Here is a 23,097-nt window from a genome sequence, read left to right as displayed (position 1 = left end):
TTGAGATTTTGATTCACCACACCTGGCCGTTGCTTCGGGCCTACAGTAAGACAGTACATCATGGTGGGAACATGTAGTAAAATGACTCGTGGTTGCCAGAAACCCATGGTAAAAAAAAAAAAAAGAAAAGAAAAGAAAAGATGGATGTTTTACAGTCTTCTTTGATTATAAAACCTCAATGAACTAAGATTTTCCGCTAGACCCCATCTCTTAAAAGGGCACTTTCTGGTGGCAGCAAAGTGAAGACCAAGTCTTTAAGATGGAGGGCTCGCTTACCTAAACCACAATGAAGAATGACTCAGTATAGAAACTACAGTGTGCTTGTAAGACAGAGATGCTAATTAATTGCCACAGGTAAATAGCCCATCTCTCCTGTAGCCAGCTTTGAGTTCCCACAAAGAAATGAATCTTCACTATGAGTCTTCTTTGCTCAGTCAGGATCCTACTTAGTCTTAAGCTATCTTCCTGCTTCAGTTTCTCAAGGTTTAGAAGCAGAAAAAAAAGATGAAATCAAATTTTAACCTCTTTGAGTTCTATTCAGGAATATATAAGGCCTATTGTATTAGAAGAAGTCACAGCCAAACTTGGTTCTTCTGTCCAAATGCATAAATGCATAAGTAATGCCCCCCAAAAGTATTTCATAGCAAAAGAAGGGAAAGGGAGAAGAGTGTATGGAGGTAAAGGGGGAGGAAAGGAGCAAGAGAGGGATGATAGACAGGAGAGGAGAGAAAAATCTGAGTCAGAAACATGTTTTGAAGTATGGAAATTCTAGATCAAAGCATTTCAAAAAACATGCTGTTACTAGAGACCCAAGATGAGAATGTGAGGAAAAACTTCCTCCTCCTCCTCCTCCTCCCCCTCCTCCTCCTCCCCCTCCTCCTCCTACTCCTCCTCCTCCCCCTCCTTCTCCTCCTCCTCTTCCTCCTCTTCTTTTTCATAAACAAGTCCAAAAGATAAGTACATTAAATAACTGAAATCTGTGTTCTACATGCAATAATAGAAAGATGTCCAATATTGAAAAGTAGCATGCTAAACAGTGGTAAAAGAAACAAACTATTAACATCATAGTTAAAGAAAAGGTTTAATAGGCAATAGGTTACAGAGGCAAGTCCTTGCCAAACTGGAGAAAGGTATCTGTGATAAAAGGAGCCAAGAGAGCACAACGGCTTCTCTAGTCTCCCAGGAGTCATAGCATCTTGTGGGATAGGCAGAGTCTTGCCTTCTGTCTCCAAATCCTATCATATAAGAAGTTCTGAAGAAACCAGAGAAAAAGATGTGGACTACAAATAGTATGATTCATCAGGAACTTGGGGATGTGCAAAATCGAAGAAACATACTTAGGAGAGGGGAAAGGACTTACATGCCTAGTAGAAAAACATCGGACTGGTTTCTACAATGGCTGACCTACTTAACATTCCCACTAGCATTGAGAAGGTCCATTCTTTCCACTGATATGTGTTATTTCATTGTATCAATGCATAACTTGTTGTCTTGTTATTGTGTGCTACTTAGGTTTACCCAAACCGCTGATCCTACTCGCGATGCTTCTATGAACATTCCTGTGTGCGAACGTGCAAAAGAATTTCTCCAGAATACGTTCATTCCATGGGCACACTTCAAACTTAACTTGAGAATTGGAAACTGTTTTCCAAAATGGTCAGCCATCATTCTCACCTCTGAGGGTGCCAAGATTCCCATGGGCCTGTATCTTCACCAATCCATCATGTCCTCAAAGTCTTGTTGATTGACAGATATCTGATGCCTATTTTCAGCTACTCAGGGAACTGGGTAAACTGTGCTCCCTACTGATGTCTCATAAAATCTTACTCATGAGCTTCACTGGTCTGTCCCGGAGATTCCACTGATAGATATTTACAAGTAGAGCCCTTACTATTTTTGTCTTTGACCCTGGCTTGAGTCTACAATACCAGTGGTAAAAAGAAGCAAAGACTGATGAATTCTTCATGCTTCTCGTAATTTTAGGTATAGATACATTTAATTTTTTTCCAATAGGGGGCACTTCTTTTTGAAAGTTATGTTTCAAACTGAAGATATTGTCTTTCTACATAGTTTCCTAACAGTGTTTTTTTTTTATCACAAATGCACATCGGTTTTAATGCATTTTTCAGCAACAGCTGATCATTTGTTAAATTATTACATGGATAGGTTTTTGTAAAACAAAAAAAAATGATCAAGAACAAACCACAAACAGTATGATATTACGGCGACTACGGTTAAAGCTAAAATGTGCTCATTTGACAAGACTTATTCTGAATCAAACTTTTATATATTCAAAAGGTTTTATACTAACATGACTTAGTGAATATTTTAAATGGAAGATGAATTGTGTGACAGAAAAACAGTAGAAAAACAATAATTATGGAAGAAGAGGTCATGGACTTGTAGGAGTGTGGAGAACATGGGAGTCATTGTAGGGGAAGTGGTGGGGAGGGTGTGACTTGATGTCAATACAGTACTCAGGTATGAAATTCTCCAAAAATAATAAAAATTTAGATGAAAACATAAATAACATTCAAGAGCTACTCTTTTCACAAATGAGGTTATTATACATACATAATATATATTGTGTATATATTATACATATATATATTATAAGAAATAGAAGTTATTTGTTCTGTTACTATGCCTACTTCTTAACCTAAAGGATTTTCATCTATTTGGAATGACACATATCAGTGAGAGACTTTTACTCTGAAGGAGCCAACCAGTGCTTTTCTGACTTCTGGCCATTAAAGAGTGGCAAACAACTATGCTGCCAACAAATGAGGGGGAAAAAAATCAGCAAAGTTTCTTTTACTAATATAAGTACATGTTCGTACGATAGATAAAACTTTTCATCATTTGATGGGCATTCCATCTAATGCCTAAAACACCTACACACTTCTTTGCATTGACTGTAACTCTTTAAAATTCTGTAGCAGTTTGGCAGATAACTACCATTCCCAACAGTCACAAAAGAACAGACAAGAATCCCAGTAGGGACTTCACCTGCACAGGTCTCCTCAGGGCGCCCAGATCTCTGGCATCAGATCTCCAGCAAGGATTATGTGACACAATAATGATGTGAAAGTTAAAGAGTTTTAATGTTGAGAGGTTCTAGGAGAATTGGCGGATCCAGAGCAGCATGGCAGCTAAGACCGATGGGAATGGACTGTGGCTCGCTTTGAGTTGAGGCAAACTGCTTAATAGGAAGGCAGGAAGCCCTGTGAGGCAGTCAAAACAATGTCTCTTAACTCTAGAATCTAAAAAGTTATTATCTCTGGCTTCAGGCTCAAACCCCTTAGGTGGAGTGTAAGATTTGAAACTTTGTCAAGGGAGACAGGAGAAAGTTGAACTTGTATTTGAGAGCGGACATCCACGGAACATTCAGCTCTCCCTGAAGTATGTCTTTTTTTTCCCACACTCTCTGAAAGCTCAGATTCAGTTTTAATCAGGGTCCTCAAAATTCTGCTGAAACAAGGACATTTGGGTGCAGACAACCTCTTTAAAAGTATCAAAATCACCCTCAGAAATAGTTTTGCTTCTGTGCTATTTTCTTTTAGTCATTGATAAACTTACCTAATTTAGTTATCTTTTAATTTTATAAACTTTATTATGAATTACTTGAAAATAAAAAACCCACACAAACAAAATTAACAAAATCCAAAGTGTCTATACATCTCAGCGAACATCTATACATTTAGAATAGCCTCTTGAAATAGAAATGTTGTAGTTTCACACTGGAGTCCATGATTTACATATATGTGTGTGTGTGTGTGTGTGTGTGTGTGTGTGTGTGTGTGTATGTGTGTGTGTGTGTACGTATATATACATATACATATATTTTTTTCAGAAATGAAAAATGTATGACAGTTATAACTAGAAACCCAGTTTATATCCTTTATCAGAAATGGGCATAAGCTATGAGAAAGGATAATTTAGTTATTTGGGGGAGCTTTATTTTGGTAGCAGCTGAACCACATCTTGAAAGAATATATCCTAAGCACTTGTATTGGGCCCGTTAAGAGTCTTCCTTTTCATCTGGCCCTAATTTATCCTTCAATTTTCTAGACAATTTAGCAGCGTGGGATTTCTTAAGCAGAGATAAAGGCTTAAGTTGTAGCCTCTCCAAAATGCTGCTGTCTTCTGCCTCTTTGGTGATAACTAACCCCGAGAGAGTTGGGACATGAAATAAATTATCCCGTGACTAAGATGACTAAACAAGTTGATTATGTCTAGCAGAAGCCAGAGCTTCCTCTTGCAGATGGTAACAAAACTTGGGAAAATGCAGTGATAAGAATTAGCACGGTGATTAAGCTGTTAGTATCGGAGCAATGGTTCTTAACCTGTGGATCACAACCCCTTCAGGGGTCACATATATAGATAACCTATGTATTAGATACATGCATTGTGATTTATAACGGTAGCAAAATTACAGTTATGAAGTAGCAACAAAATAGTTTTATGTTGGAAGTCACTACAGCATGAGGAACTCTATTAAAGGGTACCAGCATTAGGAAGGTTGAGAACCACTCATGTAGAGAAAATGGACAAAAACAAAAGTTCAAGTTCCCATACACTCACAATATGGCCCTGTCCACCTGACCCCCATGGCTAACTCCTAGTGACCCATAGATCCTTATCCCAGTGGCCAATCTCAAGGAAGACAAATGGTGCTATGCATTTTGCTATGTAACTTAAGATAGTGTGATACTCACGTACCCATCAAGGTACAGCCACACACAGTTGACACTTAAGACAAATAACTTCCTTTAACTGTATAAAAGATCTCCCATTCTATTCATGGAAGTAATTCTACTCCCTCAGATTTTACCACCCCTCCCACAGAGTATTTTCTTCATTAAGTCTCTCCTCCAGAGTACTCCCTTTATGAGAACATTTTTCTAGCTGTTGTAGTGTGGTAAACACTTTTACCACCAGGCATTTAGATGGTCAGCATTGCTGCCGTGGTGACATTTTGATGGTTCATACAGAGAGTGTTCTCCTTGCCTCCATTGTGCTCCTCTTTCTTCTGATGCTTGTGGTAGTTAGATGATTGGCCTGAAAGCAGTTGAAGGTCTCTGGCTGGGACTGCTCTCCAAAGAGAACTGAAGGCCGCCTGGGTTGTGACGCCAGACTATGCCATCCTTCAGAATGAAAGCTAAGTGCCTGTCACCCTACTGTGGAACCCCCTTGCCTTCTGTTTACAACTGACCAGAGCCCATCACTGACAGAACACAATGGCGATATAGAAAGAATGGTCCCTTATAGCCCCTCAAGGCAAGCTCCACTTTGCCCTTTTTCTGGCAGGACTAATTTTTAATAGATGATGGGGTTAGCAGTGGTAGTTTATCCAGAGTAGAATCCAGACACATTCTCTGTGGTCCTTCTTCCTTCTCATAGTAAGATCTTTTCTTTTCCTTGGCACTTGCTACTGCTCTCCAGAGTGGGAGGGAAGAAAGCCTGTGGCTGATGGTGTTTGTACCCTCGGTCTCCTCTCTCAGTCCGATCCAAGAAATCTAGAAGTGGCCAGACTTTCACTTTCTTCAGAGCAATGCATTCTCCATTTCCCTCATGACTGATTCCTGGCCAGTTTCAATTTGCAAGTTTTCTATTTTAGGGGTGTCTGGCCTGACCAACCAAGTAGATTTGACACTAAAGAGAAACTTGTTTTCACCTCTATGAGCTTAGAGAATAATTATTTTCAGGGGTGATCTCAACTTACAGCAGACCTCTAATGAATCAATGCATAGAGCCCAGGACTCATGGTTGACCGCAGGAGAGGTCTTTTGACTTCAAGGGAGGCCATCTGGGTAAACATTGCTCTTCTAGTAGGAACCACAAAACAGGTCTTATGTCCCAATTCCCTCTAACTGACCTGAGAGATGTATTTCCAAAAGTTGATCTTTTTGATCCATAGACTTTCAAAAAGTAAACAGAAAAAAATTTTAATCATAAATCTTGGCCCTGATACCCACTATCAGGTCAACAATGCTTGCACCATGTGGTTCACCAGGCTTCAACTGCATCCCCTAATTAGATATTGCTGCTTATCATGTAAGAACAGACTCTGAGATCTCTTGTCGCAGACCCTAAACTCTCAGAAAGATATGCTGTGTGCCATGTTGCACTCTCTTACTTTACCTCATCTTTCCCACACTCAGCCACAGATGAGGTCTTGGATGACTCTCCTTTAGTGCACACTCAAGTCCCTTCTCAACCATCAGTCGATAGCCATCCCTCACCTGCGCTCTGATCCCACCCACCTCTGTATCCTTCCCTTCTCCCCTTTCTTCCTCTCTACCTGCAGAGCTCTCTCAGATTACTGCTTTAACCCACTCTGCCTCTCACTTGCTCCAGAACTTCAAATAGGGAACTCAAGAAACAAAAGCCTCTCTCCTTCAGAGAATACCCTTCTCTTTCACAGGGTAGCTATGGGGACTTCATCAGAATATCTGTCCCCTTTCCTATGTCTGACCTGTCCTCAGTATAATTCAAGCTAGAGTTATTTATCCAGAATCTATCTATCTTCATTAATGACTTCAGGAGGCTTTGAGCCAACCTGGCAAGACATCTTTGACATCCTAACCATCGCTACAGGCATAAGGAAGAGCCCCATATCTAGACCTTAGTGTGCTTCTAGGTTGATGAGACTCAGGGTCGCTGCCTATTTACAGCCAGTTAAACAGCATTGCTGTACAGAAAATGGAGCCCTGCTGGTCATATCTGGCCACAAATGCAGGAAATGTAGAACAAGACCCACAGAGACTGCATGACCACCTGCCTGTTAAAATAAACATGAAAGAGGTCCTTATGAAATACATTATGAAACAAGTTATGAAACACGGGGAGCTTCTGATAACCCTCACATCTTCCCATGTAGACTACCTAAAACATGCATCAGTGTATTAACCTGCACCACAAGAGGCAGGAATGTAAGCCATTCTGGCTTATTAGCCAAGTTTCTAAAGGTATTAGATGAAAGCTTAAAAACTTAACAGGATCACTTAAATATACTATCATATTTAACCAAGCAAGTAGAAGATCTGTACAATAAGAACTTCAAGACTCTGAAGAAAGAAATTGAAGAAGACCTCAGAAGATGGAAAGATCTCCCATGCTCATGGATTGGCAGGATTAATATAGTAAAAATGGCCATTTTACCAAAAGCGATCTACAGATTCAATGCAATCCCCATCAAAATACCAATCCAATTCTTCAAAGAGTTAGACAGAACAATTTGCAAATTCATCTGGAATAACAAAAAACCCAGGATAGCTAAAACTATTCTCAACAATAAAAGGACTTCAGGGGGAATCACTATCCCTGAACTCAAGCAATATTATAGAGCAATAGTGATAAAAAAAACTGCATGGTATTGGTACAGAGACAGACAGATAGACCAATGGAACAGAATTGAAGACCCAGAAATGAACCCACACACCTATGGGCACTTGATTTTTGACAAAGGAGCCAAAACCATTCAATGGAAAAAAGATAGCATTTTCAGCAAATGGTGCTGGTTCAACTGGAGGTCAACACGTAGAAGAATGCAAATCGATCCATGCTTATCACCCTGTACAAAGCTTAAGTCCAAGTGGATCAAGAACCTCCACATCAAACCAGATACACTCAAACTAATAGAAGAAAAACTAGGGCAGCATCTCGAACACATGGGCACTGGAAAAAATTTCCTGAACAAAACACCAATGGCTTATGCTCTAAGATCAAGAATCGACAAATGGGATCTCATAAAACTGCAAAGCTTCTGTAAGGCAAAGGACACTGTGGTTAGGACAAAACAGCAACCTACAGATTGGGAAAAGATCTTTACCAATCCTACAACAGATAGAGGGCTTATATCCAAAATATACAAAGAACTCAAGAAGTTAGACCGCAGGGAGACAAATAACCCTATTAAAAGATGGGGTTCAGAACTAAACAAAGAATTCACAGCTGAGGAATGAATGCTGAATGGCTGAGAAACACCTAAAGAAATGTTCAACATCTTTAGTCATAAGGGAAATGCAAATCAAAACAACCCTGAGATTTCACCTCACACCAGTGAGAATGGCTAAGATCAAAAACTCAGGTGACAACAAATGCTGGCGAGGATGTGGAGAAAGGAACACTCCTCCATTGTTGGTGGGATTGCAGACTGGTAAAACCATTCTGGAAATCAGTCTGGAGGTTCCTCAGAAAATTGAACATTGAACTGCCTGAGATCCAGCTATACCTCTCTTGGGCATATACCCAAAAGATGCCCCAACATATAAAAAAGACACATGCTCCACTATGTTCATAGCAGCCTTATTTATAATAGCCAGAAGCTGGAACGAACCCAGATGCCCTTCAACAGAGGAATGGATACAGAAAATGTGGTACATCTACACAATGGAATATTACTCAGCTATCAAAAACAATGCCTTTATGAAATTCATAGACAAATGGTTGGAACTGGAAAATATCATCCTGAGTGAGGTAACCCAATCACAGAAAAACACACATGGTATGCACTCATTGATAAGTGGCTATTAGCCCAAATGCTTGAATTACCCTAGATGCATAGAACACATGAAACTCAAGACGGATGATCAAAATGTGATTGCTTCACAACTTCTTTAAAAGGGGGAACAAGAATACCCTTGGCAGGGAATAGAGAGGCAAAGATTAAAACAGATACAGAAGGAACACCCATTCAGAGCCTGCCCCACATGTGGCCCATACATATACAGCTACCCAATTAGACAAGATGGATGAAGCAAAGAAGTGCAGGCCGACAGGAGCCGGATGTAGATCTCTCCTGAGAGACACAGCCAGAATACAGCAAATACAGAGGCAAATGCCAGCAGCAAACCACTGAACTGAGAATAGGACCCCCGTTGAAGGAATCAGAGAAAGAACTGGAAGAGCTTGAAGGGGCTCGAGACCCCGTATGTACAACAATGCCAAGCAACTAGAGCTTCCAGGGACTAAGCCACTACCTAAAGACTATACATGGACTGACCCTGGACTCTGACCTCATAGGTAGCAATGAATATCCTAGTAAGAGCACCAGTGGAAGGGGAAGCCCTGGGTCCTGCTAAGACTGAACCCCCAGTGAACTAGACTGTTGGGGGGAGGGCGGCAATGGGGGAGGGTGGGTAGGGGAACACCCATAAAGAAGGGGAGGGGGAGGGATTAGGGGGATGTTTGCCCGGAAACCGGGAAAGGGAATAACATTCGAAATGTAAATAAGAAATACTCAAGTTAATAAAAAAAAATTTTAAAAAAAGCTTAACAGGAACATAACTCCTGTCACCATCTAATAAGACACAGATTTAAGATCTATAATAACAAGGTGGTGACCTCAATGACCAGAAAGGAAGAAATGGAGGAGGAAAAAGATAAATTAAACACTCAACATATGACCACATCAATTGCCTGTTCTCTGAAGAAAACCTGAGGACCTGGTCTAGCAGCCCTCTCATTCACTGGAATTTACCCAGTTCCTGGTCAAAGGACTCTTTCTACTGCTACTGTTGTTAGCCAGGATATTTTAACTGAGAGTAGCAAAGCCAATGAAGTATGCCCTTCTCTAGGAGCTGTGTCCAATCTACAAAGTTGAGACCCAATGCACTAGAAATAACCCTCTCTCCCAAACAAGGGGAGGAGACCTCATCCAAGGACCTCATCCTTAGGTCAAACCTGAGGAAGGACCAATGCCCTTAACATTGTTCCTGTACTATAAGGAGTCCATTGAGGAAAGATATACATCCTTGTTGAGTCAGTGTCTGTGTTAGTCAGTATTTTTTTTTGTCAACATGACACAGGCTAGAGTCATCCGAAAAGAGGAAACGTTGATAGACAAAATGCCTTCATACAATTGGCCTGTGAGGAGAAGGGACACAGGAAAGAGGGGAGCTCTTCAGACTGTCTTTGGAATGAGAAGGACACACAACCATGTAAGGTCTTGGCGCAGCCAGAACTGTTGGCCTCCACCACCAGTGGCTACTGATGGCCACCAGCAGATGGCTGATATAGGGTGGTTGATAAGGTTAGGGCAAGAGATTTATGTGCCCAGCAATTGTATTATCTGTTCATTTCAAAATAATAAAGCTGTCTGAAGTGTTTCTGAGAGAGAGAGACAGAGACAGAGACAGAGACACAGAGACAGACAGACAGAGACAGACAGACGAGAGAGAGAGAGAGAGAGAGAGAGAGAGAGAGAGAGAGAGAGAGAGAGCTGTGAGCAAGCCTGTGAGGCTTTTTCTTGATTAATGATTGAGGCAGAGAGGCTTAGCATATCTGAGGTAGGGCCATATCTGAGGTAGGGCCACCCACGGGCTCATGATCCTGGAGTGTGTAAGAAAGCCAGTTGAGAAACCATGGAAAGCGACCATAAACCGAACTCTTCCACGACCTCTGCTTCCATTCCTGCTCCAGGCTTCTGAGCCACTTGGGCTCCTACCCCTGAGTCCCTCAGTGATGAATTATAACCTCGAATTATAAGATGAAACAATCCCTTTCATCTCCAAATTGCTTTGGGCTCTGGTCTTTATCACTGCAATAGAAGCCCCAACTAAGCCAAGGACTGATGGAGGCCTGAGGTTCCCATAGTTTTATCTGTATGGATAAGTTAATCCTAGATATGACAGAGACTAGAATTATATTCTTTATTGACACAAGAATTACTTTTTCTGTCCCGACTCTACTGTCAACTTGCCTTCTGGTTTCTAGTCTACCATGCTCTGGTGCTGATAGCCACCTCTCACCAGGATGCTTTCGCTCCCATTAACCAGTGTGATAAATAATATCAGTAGAACTCATATCTCATCTGTCTTAGGTAGGGTTTCCATTGCTATGAAGAGACACTGTGACCAAAGCGACTCTCATAAAAGACAACATTTAATTGGGGCTGGCTTACAGTTTCAGAGGTTCAGTCCATTATCATCAAGGAGAGAATATGGCAGCTCCCAGGAAGAGCTACAAGTTCTATATCTTTATCCAGAGAAAGCCAGGAGCAGAAACTGTCTTGCACATGGCTAGGAAGGGAGATTCAAAGCCCATCCCCACAGTGACGCACTTCCTCCAACAAGGCCACACCTCCTGATAGTGTCACTCCCTGTTGCAAGCACATTCATACCACCACACCACAGGTAAATATCAACACAACTGCCTCCTCACATCTCCTCACTCAGCCATTGAATGCAATCTTGCAAACATTAGCAAGGCTGAAATAAGGCTCCTACTTTTATTAAGGTCCCATCACACAGGTTGAAAAGTAATTGGCCAGTCATTTTTAAGAGGATATCAAAACACGAGTGAAGTAGCTAGGAGCCAAGATTATTTCAAGGAGGGATTAAGGATTGGAGATTTGGTGTTGGGCTAAAAAAACAAGGGTACTAGATAGGACAAAAACAATCTCTCTCACACACATAAGCAACTCTAATTCCAAGATAACACAGAGGTTTCAGAGGTACATGCTTGCAATATATCTGACAATACTTTAAGGAAAACCTCTCCATTTAATCAAACAAACCATTTTACTTGTCCCAACTTCTCCTTGATGAGGTTATCCCTTTTCCCCCAAGGGCCTTCAAATTATCTCTGTCTGCTATGGCCAACAGTGGATTTTTAATAGACCACCCCCATCAGCAATGGTTGAGTGTTTCCCTTTCTTCCACATCCTTGCTAGAATGTGCTGTTATTTGTTTTAGTGATCTTGCCCATTCTGTCTGGTATGAGATGAAATCTCCATGTGGAAACATATTGCTATATAAGCTTCTTAATATGTATGCATATATGACAGAAATTTAAGTAGAACCACCTAATATCAGGGCAGAAAAAGCCCCAACTAGACATGTCTTGCTCTTATGTGAAACCTCCAGTTCAAGGAACAAATTATATCTAATTCAATTGTCATCCAAAGGGGCTCCATGAAAACATCCAAATAACTCAGTATCCTCCCAAGGGTATTGATCTCTCTCCACATACTGATGGTAAGGTCCTATTGCCAAAGACAATACCTACTATTTTATTGAACGTGGAGAAGTTGATCTTGTCATTCCTATTGACTAGTAAGCCTAGTTACTGGAAGGTATTCTGCACCCTACTAGAGAAAGAAGGCAACTGCAAACCTAGATACAATCTTTGTTATCTACAACAGTGATCTGCTTTCATGGTATGTTGGTGCAATAGTGGTACAAACATTGTGGGAGTAAACAACTTCTCTCTGATTGTATTTAAGGACCACTCCAAGAGATAGAACCCATGCCTGAATGGCTTGAATGGCCAAGGATGAGACTAGATAATCCATAGACATAGGGAAAACTCAAACACGGTTGTTCTACCAAAGAAGCATAGCAATAAAATGATTCCTAGCAACACTCTGCTATGACCATAGATCAGTGTCTCACTCATCCCAAATCTGAGAGTCTTCCTCCTTCGGGAGATGAGAACTAACACAGAGACCCACAGCTGGACACTGTGCAAAGAATGAGAGATCATGAAAAACTCAATCTTAAATGGCATGCTTTCAGCAAACTTTTCTCCTCCGGCATCAGAGAGATAAATGGGAGAGCCAGGGACACGGAAGACACCAAGGAATCCAGACACAACAGGACTTCCAGACACAACAGGACTTCCAGACACAACAGGACTTCCAGATACAACAGGACTTCCAGATACAACAGGACTTCCAGATACAACAGGACTTCCAGATACAGCAGGACTAATGCACATATAAACTTACAGAGACTGTGGCAGCACTCACAGGGTCTGGACAAGTCCGAGACAGACGGGGTCCCAAAGATGGGAAGGGAAGTGGACACGACTTTCCATCCCTAACCCACACACTATTTCCAATTGACAACCACTCCCAAAGGAAAGATTAGTTTTCTCTAATGGAGTACTAGTGGGCATATTATCCACACTTAAGGATAGACCCCATATCCAACAGGACATGGCCAACACAAAATGAACCTAATGGTATTGTTTTGTCTCACAGTGCTTTGTTTCAGCATTTTTTTTTGTTTTTTGTTTTTTACTTTACTTGATTTTTTTTGCTTATGCATCATGGTTTCCAATGTTTTGTTTTTATAAATTTTATGTGTGCATGTATATTATGTCTCCATGAGTATGTTTCTTCTGTTTATTGTATTTCTTTGGGGAGGGGTTCTCTCTTTGTTTACTTTGTTTTATTCTGTGTTTAGTTTTAATTGGTCTGTTTATTTTCTGAAGAAAAAGAGGGGGAAAAAAGGCATGGAGTTGGTTGAGGGGGAAACCATGATTAGAATATACTTTGAAATAATTTTCACTTTACAAAGCAGAAAGGAAACAATACATTTCTCTATCATCGTGCTTACCACCAACATTTTACAGTCTAGAAAACCCTCAGAAGTCATACTAATGGAAACTTGTTGTAATGGTTCCGAGGTAAGGCATGATCTCGGGCTGCTTATTATTAGAAGTAATTTCTGTAATATATGCAGGGGGAAAAATAGATCATGCTTCTATACAGATCTGTAAATCAACACTCCTTATGTTTACTTGAAGGTATCACAGAAAAATAATTTGTTAATTAGTACCATCTGTCAAACAATGTGCTAAGTAATAGTCCCATTATTTTATTGAGATCAAGCACATTAGAAGTATTTACCTATTTAAAGGGAAAGCATTGACGCTAAGAGAAGCTCAGTTATACACAAAGCACAGGCTAGTCATCAATGCAGGTCTGCCATTCTGTGGAAAGAAATCCATCAAAAATTTGAATAATCCTGAAAACAATAAAAACCTCAATATTACTCAATAGTATAATTTTTCCCAATGTTAGAGTACATGGTATACTTTAAACATATCTTCAAAAATCCCCTTTTACACATTTACAGTAAATTTGAAAAGACCAAAGCCAAAAATTGAAACTGTTCATTAAATTATTAAATTACATTAAGAAGCTATAACACAGAAGCTCTTTAACAACAATGAGTAGTGGCATCGCCTGTCAGTCTCATTTCTGGAATTCCACAGCACCTCTTCAAGGAACAGATTGTGTAAGCTGCTACATTCCTCTTCACAGTGCCTTGCCACACTGTAACTAATAGATTCCGTGAGAAACCCTACCATATGGTTGATACACTGAAACCATTTGCCTTGAAAGCACACCTTGTAAAGAGTTTGCTAGCCTGTTAATAGAGTAACAATATATCCTTAAAACTCCTAACAACCATATGATTCATACACATAAATGTTTGCAAGAGATGTCTAGAGTTCAAACTCACTAAAGATGGAAAGGACTAAATCTTATAAGAGTCTGGCAATGATACCAGCATTCTTAATTATGAAAAAGAGGAGCATTGGCCTTATTTGATAACTATAGCATTTTCTTGTTCATCTTTAATGAGACATTCAGGAAAGTGTGAATGGACCTGCAGACTATTCTAAGAGATCCTGTGGCTGCCCCTTCAGATGAATTTAGGTGATATGTTCTTTATAGAAACAGTAACAATTATATCTTCTATATTTTATTTTCAGTCTTCTACTGAGGAATTTTTGTTTCATTTTTGCTACAACAGATGGTCCAGAAATCACATCTCTGGGACGGGAGAAATAGTTCAACGTTTAAGAGCACTAGACGCCCTTCTAGAAGACCAGGGTTTTTTTCCCCAGCACTCATATGAGAGATCACTTGTAATTCCAGTGCCTGGGGACCGAATCCCTTCTTCTAGCCTGGGCACTTCTAGCAAGGGCACTGCATACATGTGGCACACAGGAACACATGCAGCTATACACATAAAATAAACAAAATACTTTTAAAGAAAATAAAGCAGCATCCCTGTTAGAAAAAGGATGAGAGAGAGAAAAGGGGCAACTGGACAGAGCTGACAGTAAGAGTTCATCACTTGATGTAACATAGCACAATAAATATTTAAATGAGATCCCCGACGACTCATCGTCACTGTCACTGTGAACTAAACAAACTCCATGCAGCCACTACAATCTTCACTCTCAGGTGTGATTTTCAAGTATCTACATAATATATGAAATCTTATAGGAATATTACACTACACACTATCATTTTAAGCTAAAAGGAATTTTGAGTGAGGTTTACACATTGGCTCATAGGTTTTAGATTAAAACACTTTTAGGTGGAACAAAAGCTAAGATTGATTTTCCATAAAAAGATGACTGCGTGGGAGAGAATATCTAGAATGTCTGTATATATCTCTTTGTGGGGCTCTAATAAAGAAGAATGAACAAGCTGGGCATGACCGTGAATGTATGTGATTTAAGCACTTGGAAGGGTGAGACAGGAAAACCACTGTCAGTGTAAAGTCAGCGCCTTCAAGGCCACCCTGAGATATAGAGCCAGACTCCGTCTCAAAAAGGGAGATGCATCTTCCACATCCTCAGAGATGTGAAGTGTGGTCCAAACCCTTTGCATCCCAGAGATTCTATCCAAAGCTCCAGATATCCCATGTGGATTTACAGGATTTAATGTTTCCCTTTCAGGCTCCAGTCTTGCTTTGTTCTAATATTTCCTTGCTATGTCCCAATCCCTCCCTCCTGTATTAGGATTATTTATCCTGTGTTATTATATAGGGGAAGAATGTAACTTGTTTGGGGTATTTTAGAGGCTCACCATTGAGAGAATGCCTGAGATTAAGAAGAGATTGGGCATACATTTTGAGCAGCCTTGGAACTGTTAAAGGCAGGGGGCACTTTTGAAGTTAGACTAAACACATTTTGCATTTTAAGATAGCCACAAGGCTATGAGGACAGAGGAAGATTATGTCTTGAGGGTCTCATATTGACAAGGAAAGGACTTGTGATGATTAATATTATCAACATGACAAGATCTAAAACCACCTAAGAGGTGACTTCTGGGTGTGTTTGGGAGGGAGCTTCTAGATTAATTGGAGTGGAAGACCGACCCTAAAAACCTCTACTATTCCTGGGGCTAAGGTCCTGGACTTAACGAAAATGGGGAAACAAACATAGCTACTAGCATTCATCTTGTTTTGCTTCTTCACTATGGATGCTGTGTGACCAGCTGCTTCATCCTCCTGTCACCAAATCTTCCCTACAATGATGGACTGTACCCTCAAAGTAGGAGTCAAAGTAAATCCTTTCCTCCTTGCATTTTGTTGAGAATTTCATCACAGAAAGAATTTGTATGTATGGTCAGCGCACCTGAGCTTAGGAGCTCAAAGTTCTTTTCTATTTCACCAAGAATTCATCTCTTTAATCAGGCTTACTCCCTTAATCCTACATATATCACATAATAAAGACTGCCTACAATTTTTAACACTTTAGAAAGAGTGCAAATCAAATAACTCTGGGTGGTGCACTTTTTTCATTTTAATCAGTGTTTCCTATTTCAGTTCCTGCAAAACCTAATATTGAACTACTTTTTAAAGGTTGCATATGAATAATCTTCTCTCTCTCTCTCTCTCTCTCTCTCTCTCTCTCTCTCTCTCTCTCTCTCTCTTTCTCTCTCTCTCCCCTTTCCTTTCCTCTCTCCTATATAGTGGTTTATGGATCACAGAGAACTGAATAATTCTTAAAGGATTTTATTTATTCTATATAATTACAGACACAGCAGAAGAGGGCATCAGATCTCATTACAGATGGTTGTGAGCCACCATGTGGTTGCTGGGATTTGAACTCAGGACCTCTGGAAGAACAGTCAGTGCTCTTAACCTCTGAGCCATCTCTCCAGACCGAACTGAATAATTCTTAATTCAGACACACTACAATAGGAAATTCTCTACCAATTTAGATAGGATTCTGAAAGCTAAGGATCCTCTGGCTTACTCACCTAGAAGTTTTAAAAATCACAATAGTGAATTTCTTTGTCTTTTCACATTGTGTCCAAAAGCAAATAAGAGATTAAGGTGAAGGTTACCTCAAAACTCTATGGCTTCTGGCCAGGCTCCACCATTTCTTCTAACCCATATTTCCTCTTAGGCTCACAAATCCCAGCTTATTCACCACCAGGGACCTTATAGTCACCCCAAGTGGCTCCCTGAGCCTCCTTCTTACTCCTCAATTTGGGTTGTCCACAAGTTCCTCAGGTGCTTTTCAGGGAACCACCACCTTCTCTTGTTCTTCCTTTGGAATGTACCGATTTCAGCCCGCTTCCCACAGTAACTCTCCAGGCATCCCGTATAGTATGGAGACCCACATTTATTAGCTGCATCCTCCTTTCTGGAATCAATCCCTCCATTCAAGTACTCCAAGAACTCCATAGCTGCTTGGGAGGGAAGGCCACCTCCTCTGACATCCCAGGAGACCCAGACCTCTCCCTCCAAACTCACCAAAGCCTGCTAGCTGCCTAACTGAAGCTATCCAGCTTCCCCCATCTGGCCTTAAAACTAAGGCACACTTCCAGGAGAAAATTTTTCCAAGCTCCTTGAGCAAACAGCTGCATGCACCGGACAATAACTGACAAGCAAAGGACTTAGCCTCAGATACTAAATAGAGGAAATTGACACTCTAGACCTGCTATGAATTAGTCTCCTACAGAACATCATGAAAAATTCCTGCTGAAAGGAAAAAGAGTGACATGGACCAAAAAGAACTAATCTCAGATGTGCACATTTAATGCAGAAATAAAAACAACACAAAAGACCAAAATAACAAGTACAATTCCAAAACACACAGATCCCATAGTCATGGCCCCTAATGAAATGACCTAAAAGAATGTCCAGAAAAAAAAAACCTCAAAAGAATAATTATAACTTTGAATAAGCATATTGAAGAAGACAAAAATGAATAAATTAAGGAAATCAATCAAAAGACAGTTTGAAGTTCTAAAGAAATTACAAATTGAAACGTTACTATACATGAAAAACTCAATAAGCCAATTAAAAACCTCAATGGAGGTTTTTAATCAATGGAAAGGTTCACAAAAAAATGGATCATGCTAAATGCTAGAAGCAGGGAGTCAAAGATAGAAGAAAGAAAGAAAGAAAGAAAGAAAGAAAGAAAGAAAGAAAGAAAGAAAGAAGAATTAGATTACTCAATGAGAAACTTAGAAAAAGAAAAAATGGAACATCTGATGGTTTTAGGGCATAATAAGATCTAACTATTTGAATTATGGGCTCAAAAAAAAGACTGCCATAGCAGTGGCATAAATATTATTGCCAGAAAATCTCCAAAAGCTAAAGAAAGAGATCCCCATCTATTTACAAAAACCTGAAGAACACTGTACTGCCTGGTTTTCTGTGTCAACCTGACACAAGCTGGAGCTATCAAAGAGAAAGCAGCCTCCCTTGAGGAAATGCCTCCATAAGATCCAGCTGTACAGTATTTTCTCAATTAGTGATCAAGGGTGGACAGGCCCCTTGTGGGTGGTGCCATCCCTGGGCTGGTAGTCCTAGGTTCTGTAAGAAAGCAAGCTGAGCAAGCCAGGGGAAGCAAGGCAGTAAGTAACATCCTTCCATGGCCTCTGCATCAGTTCCTGCTTCCTGATCTGCTTGAGTACCAGTCCTGACTTCCTTTGGTGATGAACAGCAATGTGGAAGTGTAAGCTGAATAAACCTTTTCCTCCCCAACTTGCTTCTTGGTCATGATGTTTTGTGCAGGGAATAGAAAACCTGACTAACACAAACAGCAAATGGACAGTACCAGAAAAAAAATAGCCACAATATATTGTAATTAAAACATTAAAAATACAGAATAGGGGCCCAAAACCTACCAGAGAGAGCCAGTTTGCCAGAAGCACTCTCCCTCCTAAACCTGCAGCCCACAGGTGGGACCCCACTTTCCCTCTACTCACTGTCCAAGGAGAAACATGCTGGGAGTGCACAGGGCAGCCTGAGACAGGACACTTCTGGTCTCCATCTATGCCCAGAGCTGGGGCGGTACCACAGGTACTGGTTTCCCAGGAGCACTGTCACTCCTAAGATCACAGGTTCACAGTTCCATAGGAGGGACAAGCTCCAGTCAAAGACAACAAGACCAATTAGCATCAGAGAAAACCAGATGGTGAGAGGCAAGTCCAGGAACCTAAGAAACAGAAAAGAAGAGTACTTGGCATCAGCAGACCCCAGTTCTCTCACCACAGCAAATACTGGATATCCCAACACACTGAGAAAGCAAGACTTGGATTTAAAATCACATTTCTTTATGATGATAGAGGACTCTAAAAAGAGCATAAATAATTCCCTTTAAAAAAAATACTGGAGAACACAGGTAAACAGGTAGAAGCCCTTAAGGAGGTAACAAATATCCCTTAAAGAGTTACAGGAAAACACAACCAAACAGGTGAAGGAATTGAACAAAACCAACTAGGATATAAGAATGGAAATAGGAATAAAATGGAATAAAAAAATCACAAAGGGAGACAACTCTGGAGATAGGAAACCTAGGAAAGAGATAAGGAATCATAGACGTAAACATCACCAACAAAATACAAGAGATTAAAAGAACCTCAGGGGCAGATGATACCATAGAAAACATTGACACAATAGTCAAAAAATGCATAAAGCAAAAATCTCCTAACCCAAAACATCCAGGAAATCCAGAACACAATGACAAAAACAAAGCTATAAAGAATAGGTATACAAGGGAGAGAAGATTTGCAACTTAAAGGGCCAGTAAATATCTATAACAAAATTATAGAAGAAAACTTCCCTAAACTAAAAAAGAAAAAGAGATGGGCCATGAACATACAAGAAGCCTACAGAACTCCAAATAGAATGGACCAGAAAAGAAATTCCTCCAATCACATAATAGTCAAAACACCAAATGCACAAAACAAAGAAAGGATATTAAAAGCAATAAGGGGAAAAGGTCAAGTAGTATGCAAAGGCAGACCTATCAGAATTACACTAGACTTCTTAACAGGGACTATGAAAGCAAGAAGAGCCTGAACAGATGTCATACAGACCCTAAGAGAGCACAAATGCAAGCCCAGGCTAATATACCCAGCAAAACTCTCCATTATCATAGCTGGAGAAACCAAGATATTCCATGACCAAAATTAAATTTATATAATATCTTTCCACAAATCCAGCCCTACATAATAGATGGAAAACTCTGACACAAGGAGGGAAACTACACCCTAGAAAAAGCAAGAAAGTAATTTTCTTCCGAGAGAGAGAAAGAGAGAGAGAGAGAGAGAGTGAGAGAGAGAGAGAGAGAGAGCCACACAAACATAATTCCACCTCTAACAACAAAAATAACAGAAAACAATCACTATTCCTTAATATTTCCTAACATAAATGGACTTAATTCCCCAATAAAAAGACATACAATCACTATTGCTTAATATCTCTTAACATAAATGGACTTAATTCCCCAATAAAAAGACACAGACTAACAGACTAGATACATAAACAGGAAACACAACTCAGTGAAAAAGAAAGACACTATCTTAGAGTAAAAGGCTGGGAAACAATTTTCCAGGCAAATGCTCCCAAGAAACAAGCTGGAGTAGCCATTCTAATATCAAATATAATCAACTTTCAACCAAAAATTATCAAAAAAGATAAGGATACTTCATATTCATCAAAGGAAAACTCTACCAAGATGAATTCTCAATTCTGAGCATCTATGCTCCAAATGCAAGGACACCCACATTCATAGAAGAAACCTTACTAAAGCTCAACGCACATATAGCATCTCACACGATAACAGTGGGAGATTTCAACACCCAACTCTCATCAATGGAAAGATCATGGAAACAGAAACTAAACAGAGACACGGTGGAACTAAAAGATGTTGTGAACCAAATGGATTTAACAGATATCTATAAAGTATTTCATCCTAAAACACAAGAGTATACCGTCTTCCCAGAACCTCTTGGTACCTTCTCCAAAATTGACCATATAATCAGTCACAAAACAGGCCTCAATTTCTAGGAGATTGAAATAATACCATGCATCCTGTCAGATCACCAGAAACTAAGGCTGGTCTTCAATAACAATGAGAATATTAGAAAGCCCATATACACATGGAAACTGAGCAATGCTCTACCCAATGACAACTTAGTCAAGGAAGAAAGAAATTAAAGACTTTTTAGAATTTAATGAAAATGAAGGAACAACCTACCCAAACTTATGGGACACAATGAAAGCAATGCTAAGAGGAAAACTCATAGCTCTGAGTGCCTCCAAAAAGAAAGGGGAGAGAGCATACACTAACAGCTTGACAGCACACCTGAAAGCTCTGGAGCAAAAAGAAGCAAATTTACCCAGGAGGAGTAGAAGACAGGAAATAATCAAACTCATGGCCGAAATCAACCAAGTAGAAACAAAAAGAACTACACAAAGAATCAACAAAACCAGGAGCTGGTTCTTTGAGAAAAATCAACAAGATAGATAAACCCCTAGCCAGACTAACCAGAGAGCAGAGAGACAGTATCCAAATTAACAAAATCAGAAATGAAAACAGAGACATAACAAAAACTAAGGAAATTCAAAATATTATCAGATCCTACTATAAAAGCCTATGTTCAACAAAAATGGAAAATCTGGAGGAAATGAACAATTTTCTAAATAGATACCAGGTGCCAAAGTTAAGTCAGGATCAGATAAACCATCTAAACAGCCTCATAACCCCTAAAAAAAAATAGAAGCAGTCATTAAAAGTCTCCCAACCAAAAATAGAAAAAAGAAACAGGGTCAAATGGGTTTAGTGCAGAATTCTATCAGACCTTCAAAGAAGACCTAATACCAATACTCTTCAAACTATTCCACAAAATAGAAACAGAAGGAATACTACCCAATTTGTTCTTTGAAGCCACAATTATGCTTATATCTAAACCATGCAAAGACCCTACAAAAAAAGAGAACTTCAGACCAATTTCCTTCATGAACATCGATGCAAAATTACTCAATAAAATTCTCGCAAACCAAATCCAAGAACACATCAAAACAATCATTCACCATGATCCAGTAAGCTTCATCCCAGGGATGCAAAGATGATTCAATACATGGAAATCCATCAATGTGGTCCACTACATAAACAAACACAAGGAAAAAAACCACATGATCATCTCATTAGATGCTGAGAAAGTATTTGACAAAATTCAATACTCCTTCATGATAAAAATCTTGGAAAGATCAGGAATTCAAGGTCCACACCTAAACATAGTAAAAGCCATATACAGCAAACATAGTAAAAGCATATACAGTAAAAGCCAACATCAAACATCAAGTCCTAGCCAGAGCAAGTAGACAACAAAAAGAGGTCGAAGGGACACAAATTGAAAAGGAAAAAATCAAAATATCACTATTTGCAGATGATATGAGAGTATACTTAAGTGACCCCAAAAATTCCACCAGATAACTTCTACAGCTGATAAATAACTTTAGCAAAGTGGCTGGATATAAAATTTATTCAGACAAATCAGTAGCCTTCCTCTTCTCAAAGGATAAACAGGCTGAGAAAGAAATTAGGGAAATGATGCCCTTCACAATAGCCACAAATAATATAAAATACCTTGGTGTGACTCTAACCAAGCAAGGGAAAGATCTGCATGACAAGAACTTCAAGTCTCTGAAGAAAGAAATTGAAGAACTCAGAAGATTGAAAGATCTCTCATGCTTCTGGGTAGGCAGGATTAATATAGTAAAAATGACCATTTTGCCAAAAGCAATCTACAGATTCAATGCAATCCCCATGAAAATTCCAACTCAATTCTTCATAGAATTAGAAAGAGCAATTTGCAAATTCATTTGTAAAAGCAAAAAACCAATGATAGTGAAAACTATTTTCAACAATAAAAGAACTTCTGGGAGAAATCACCATTCCTGACCTCAAGCTGTATTGCAGAGCAATAGTGATAAAACACTGTAGGTTGATACAGATATAGGCAGGTAGGACTGAAGACCCAGAAATGACCCCACACACCTTGGTTATTTGATCTTTGACAAAGGAGTTAAAACTATCTAATGGAAAAGAAAAACAGCATTTTCAACAAATGATGCTGGTTCAACTGGAGGTCAGGATGTAGATGAATGCAAATTGACCCATTCTTGTCTCCTTGTACAAAGCTCAAGTCCAAGTGGATCAAGGACCTCCATATATAGTCAGATACACTCAAACTAATAGAAGAAATAGTGGGGAAGAGTCTTGAACACATAGGCACAGGGGAAATTTTTCTGAACA

General features: G+C 39.7%; 1 protein-coding gene across 1 annotated transcript in view; it reads right to left on the bottom strand.

Moving 5' to 3' along the window:
• Positions 1–18,990, bottom strand: part of LOC102548061 (uncharacterized) — a 169,261-nt gene extending 150,271 nt beyond the window's left edge. Inside the window, exon 1 of the mRNA XM_087593696.1 lies at positions 18,761–18,990. Within this exon, the coding sequence (XP_087449822.1) occupies positions 18,761–18,825 (65 nt within the window). The 5' untranslated portion in view covers positions 18,826–18,990. The remainder of the gene's footprint in view (positions 1–18,760) is intronic.
• Between the last annotated feature and the right edge of the window lie 4,107 nt (positions 18,991–23,097).

This window comes from Rattus norvegicus, chromosome 18 (assembly GCF_021556685.1).
Source record: "Rattus norvegicus strain SHRSP/BbbUtx chromosome 18, alternate assembly SHRSP_T2T, whole genome shotgun sequence".
Classification (NCBI taxonomy): domain Eukaryota; kingdom Metazoa; phylum Chordata; class Mammalia; order Rodentia; family Muridae; genus Rattus; species Rattus norvegicus.
The sequence above is the reverse complement of the archived record's forward strand: the minus strand, read 5'-3'. Positions and strand labels throughout refer to the sequence as shown.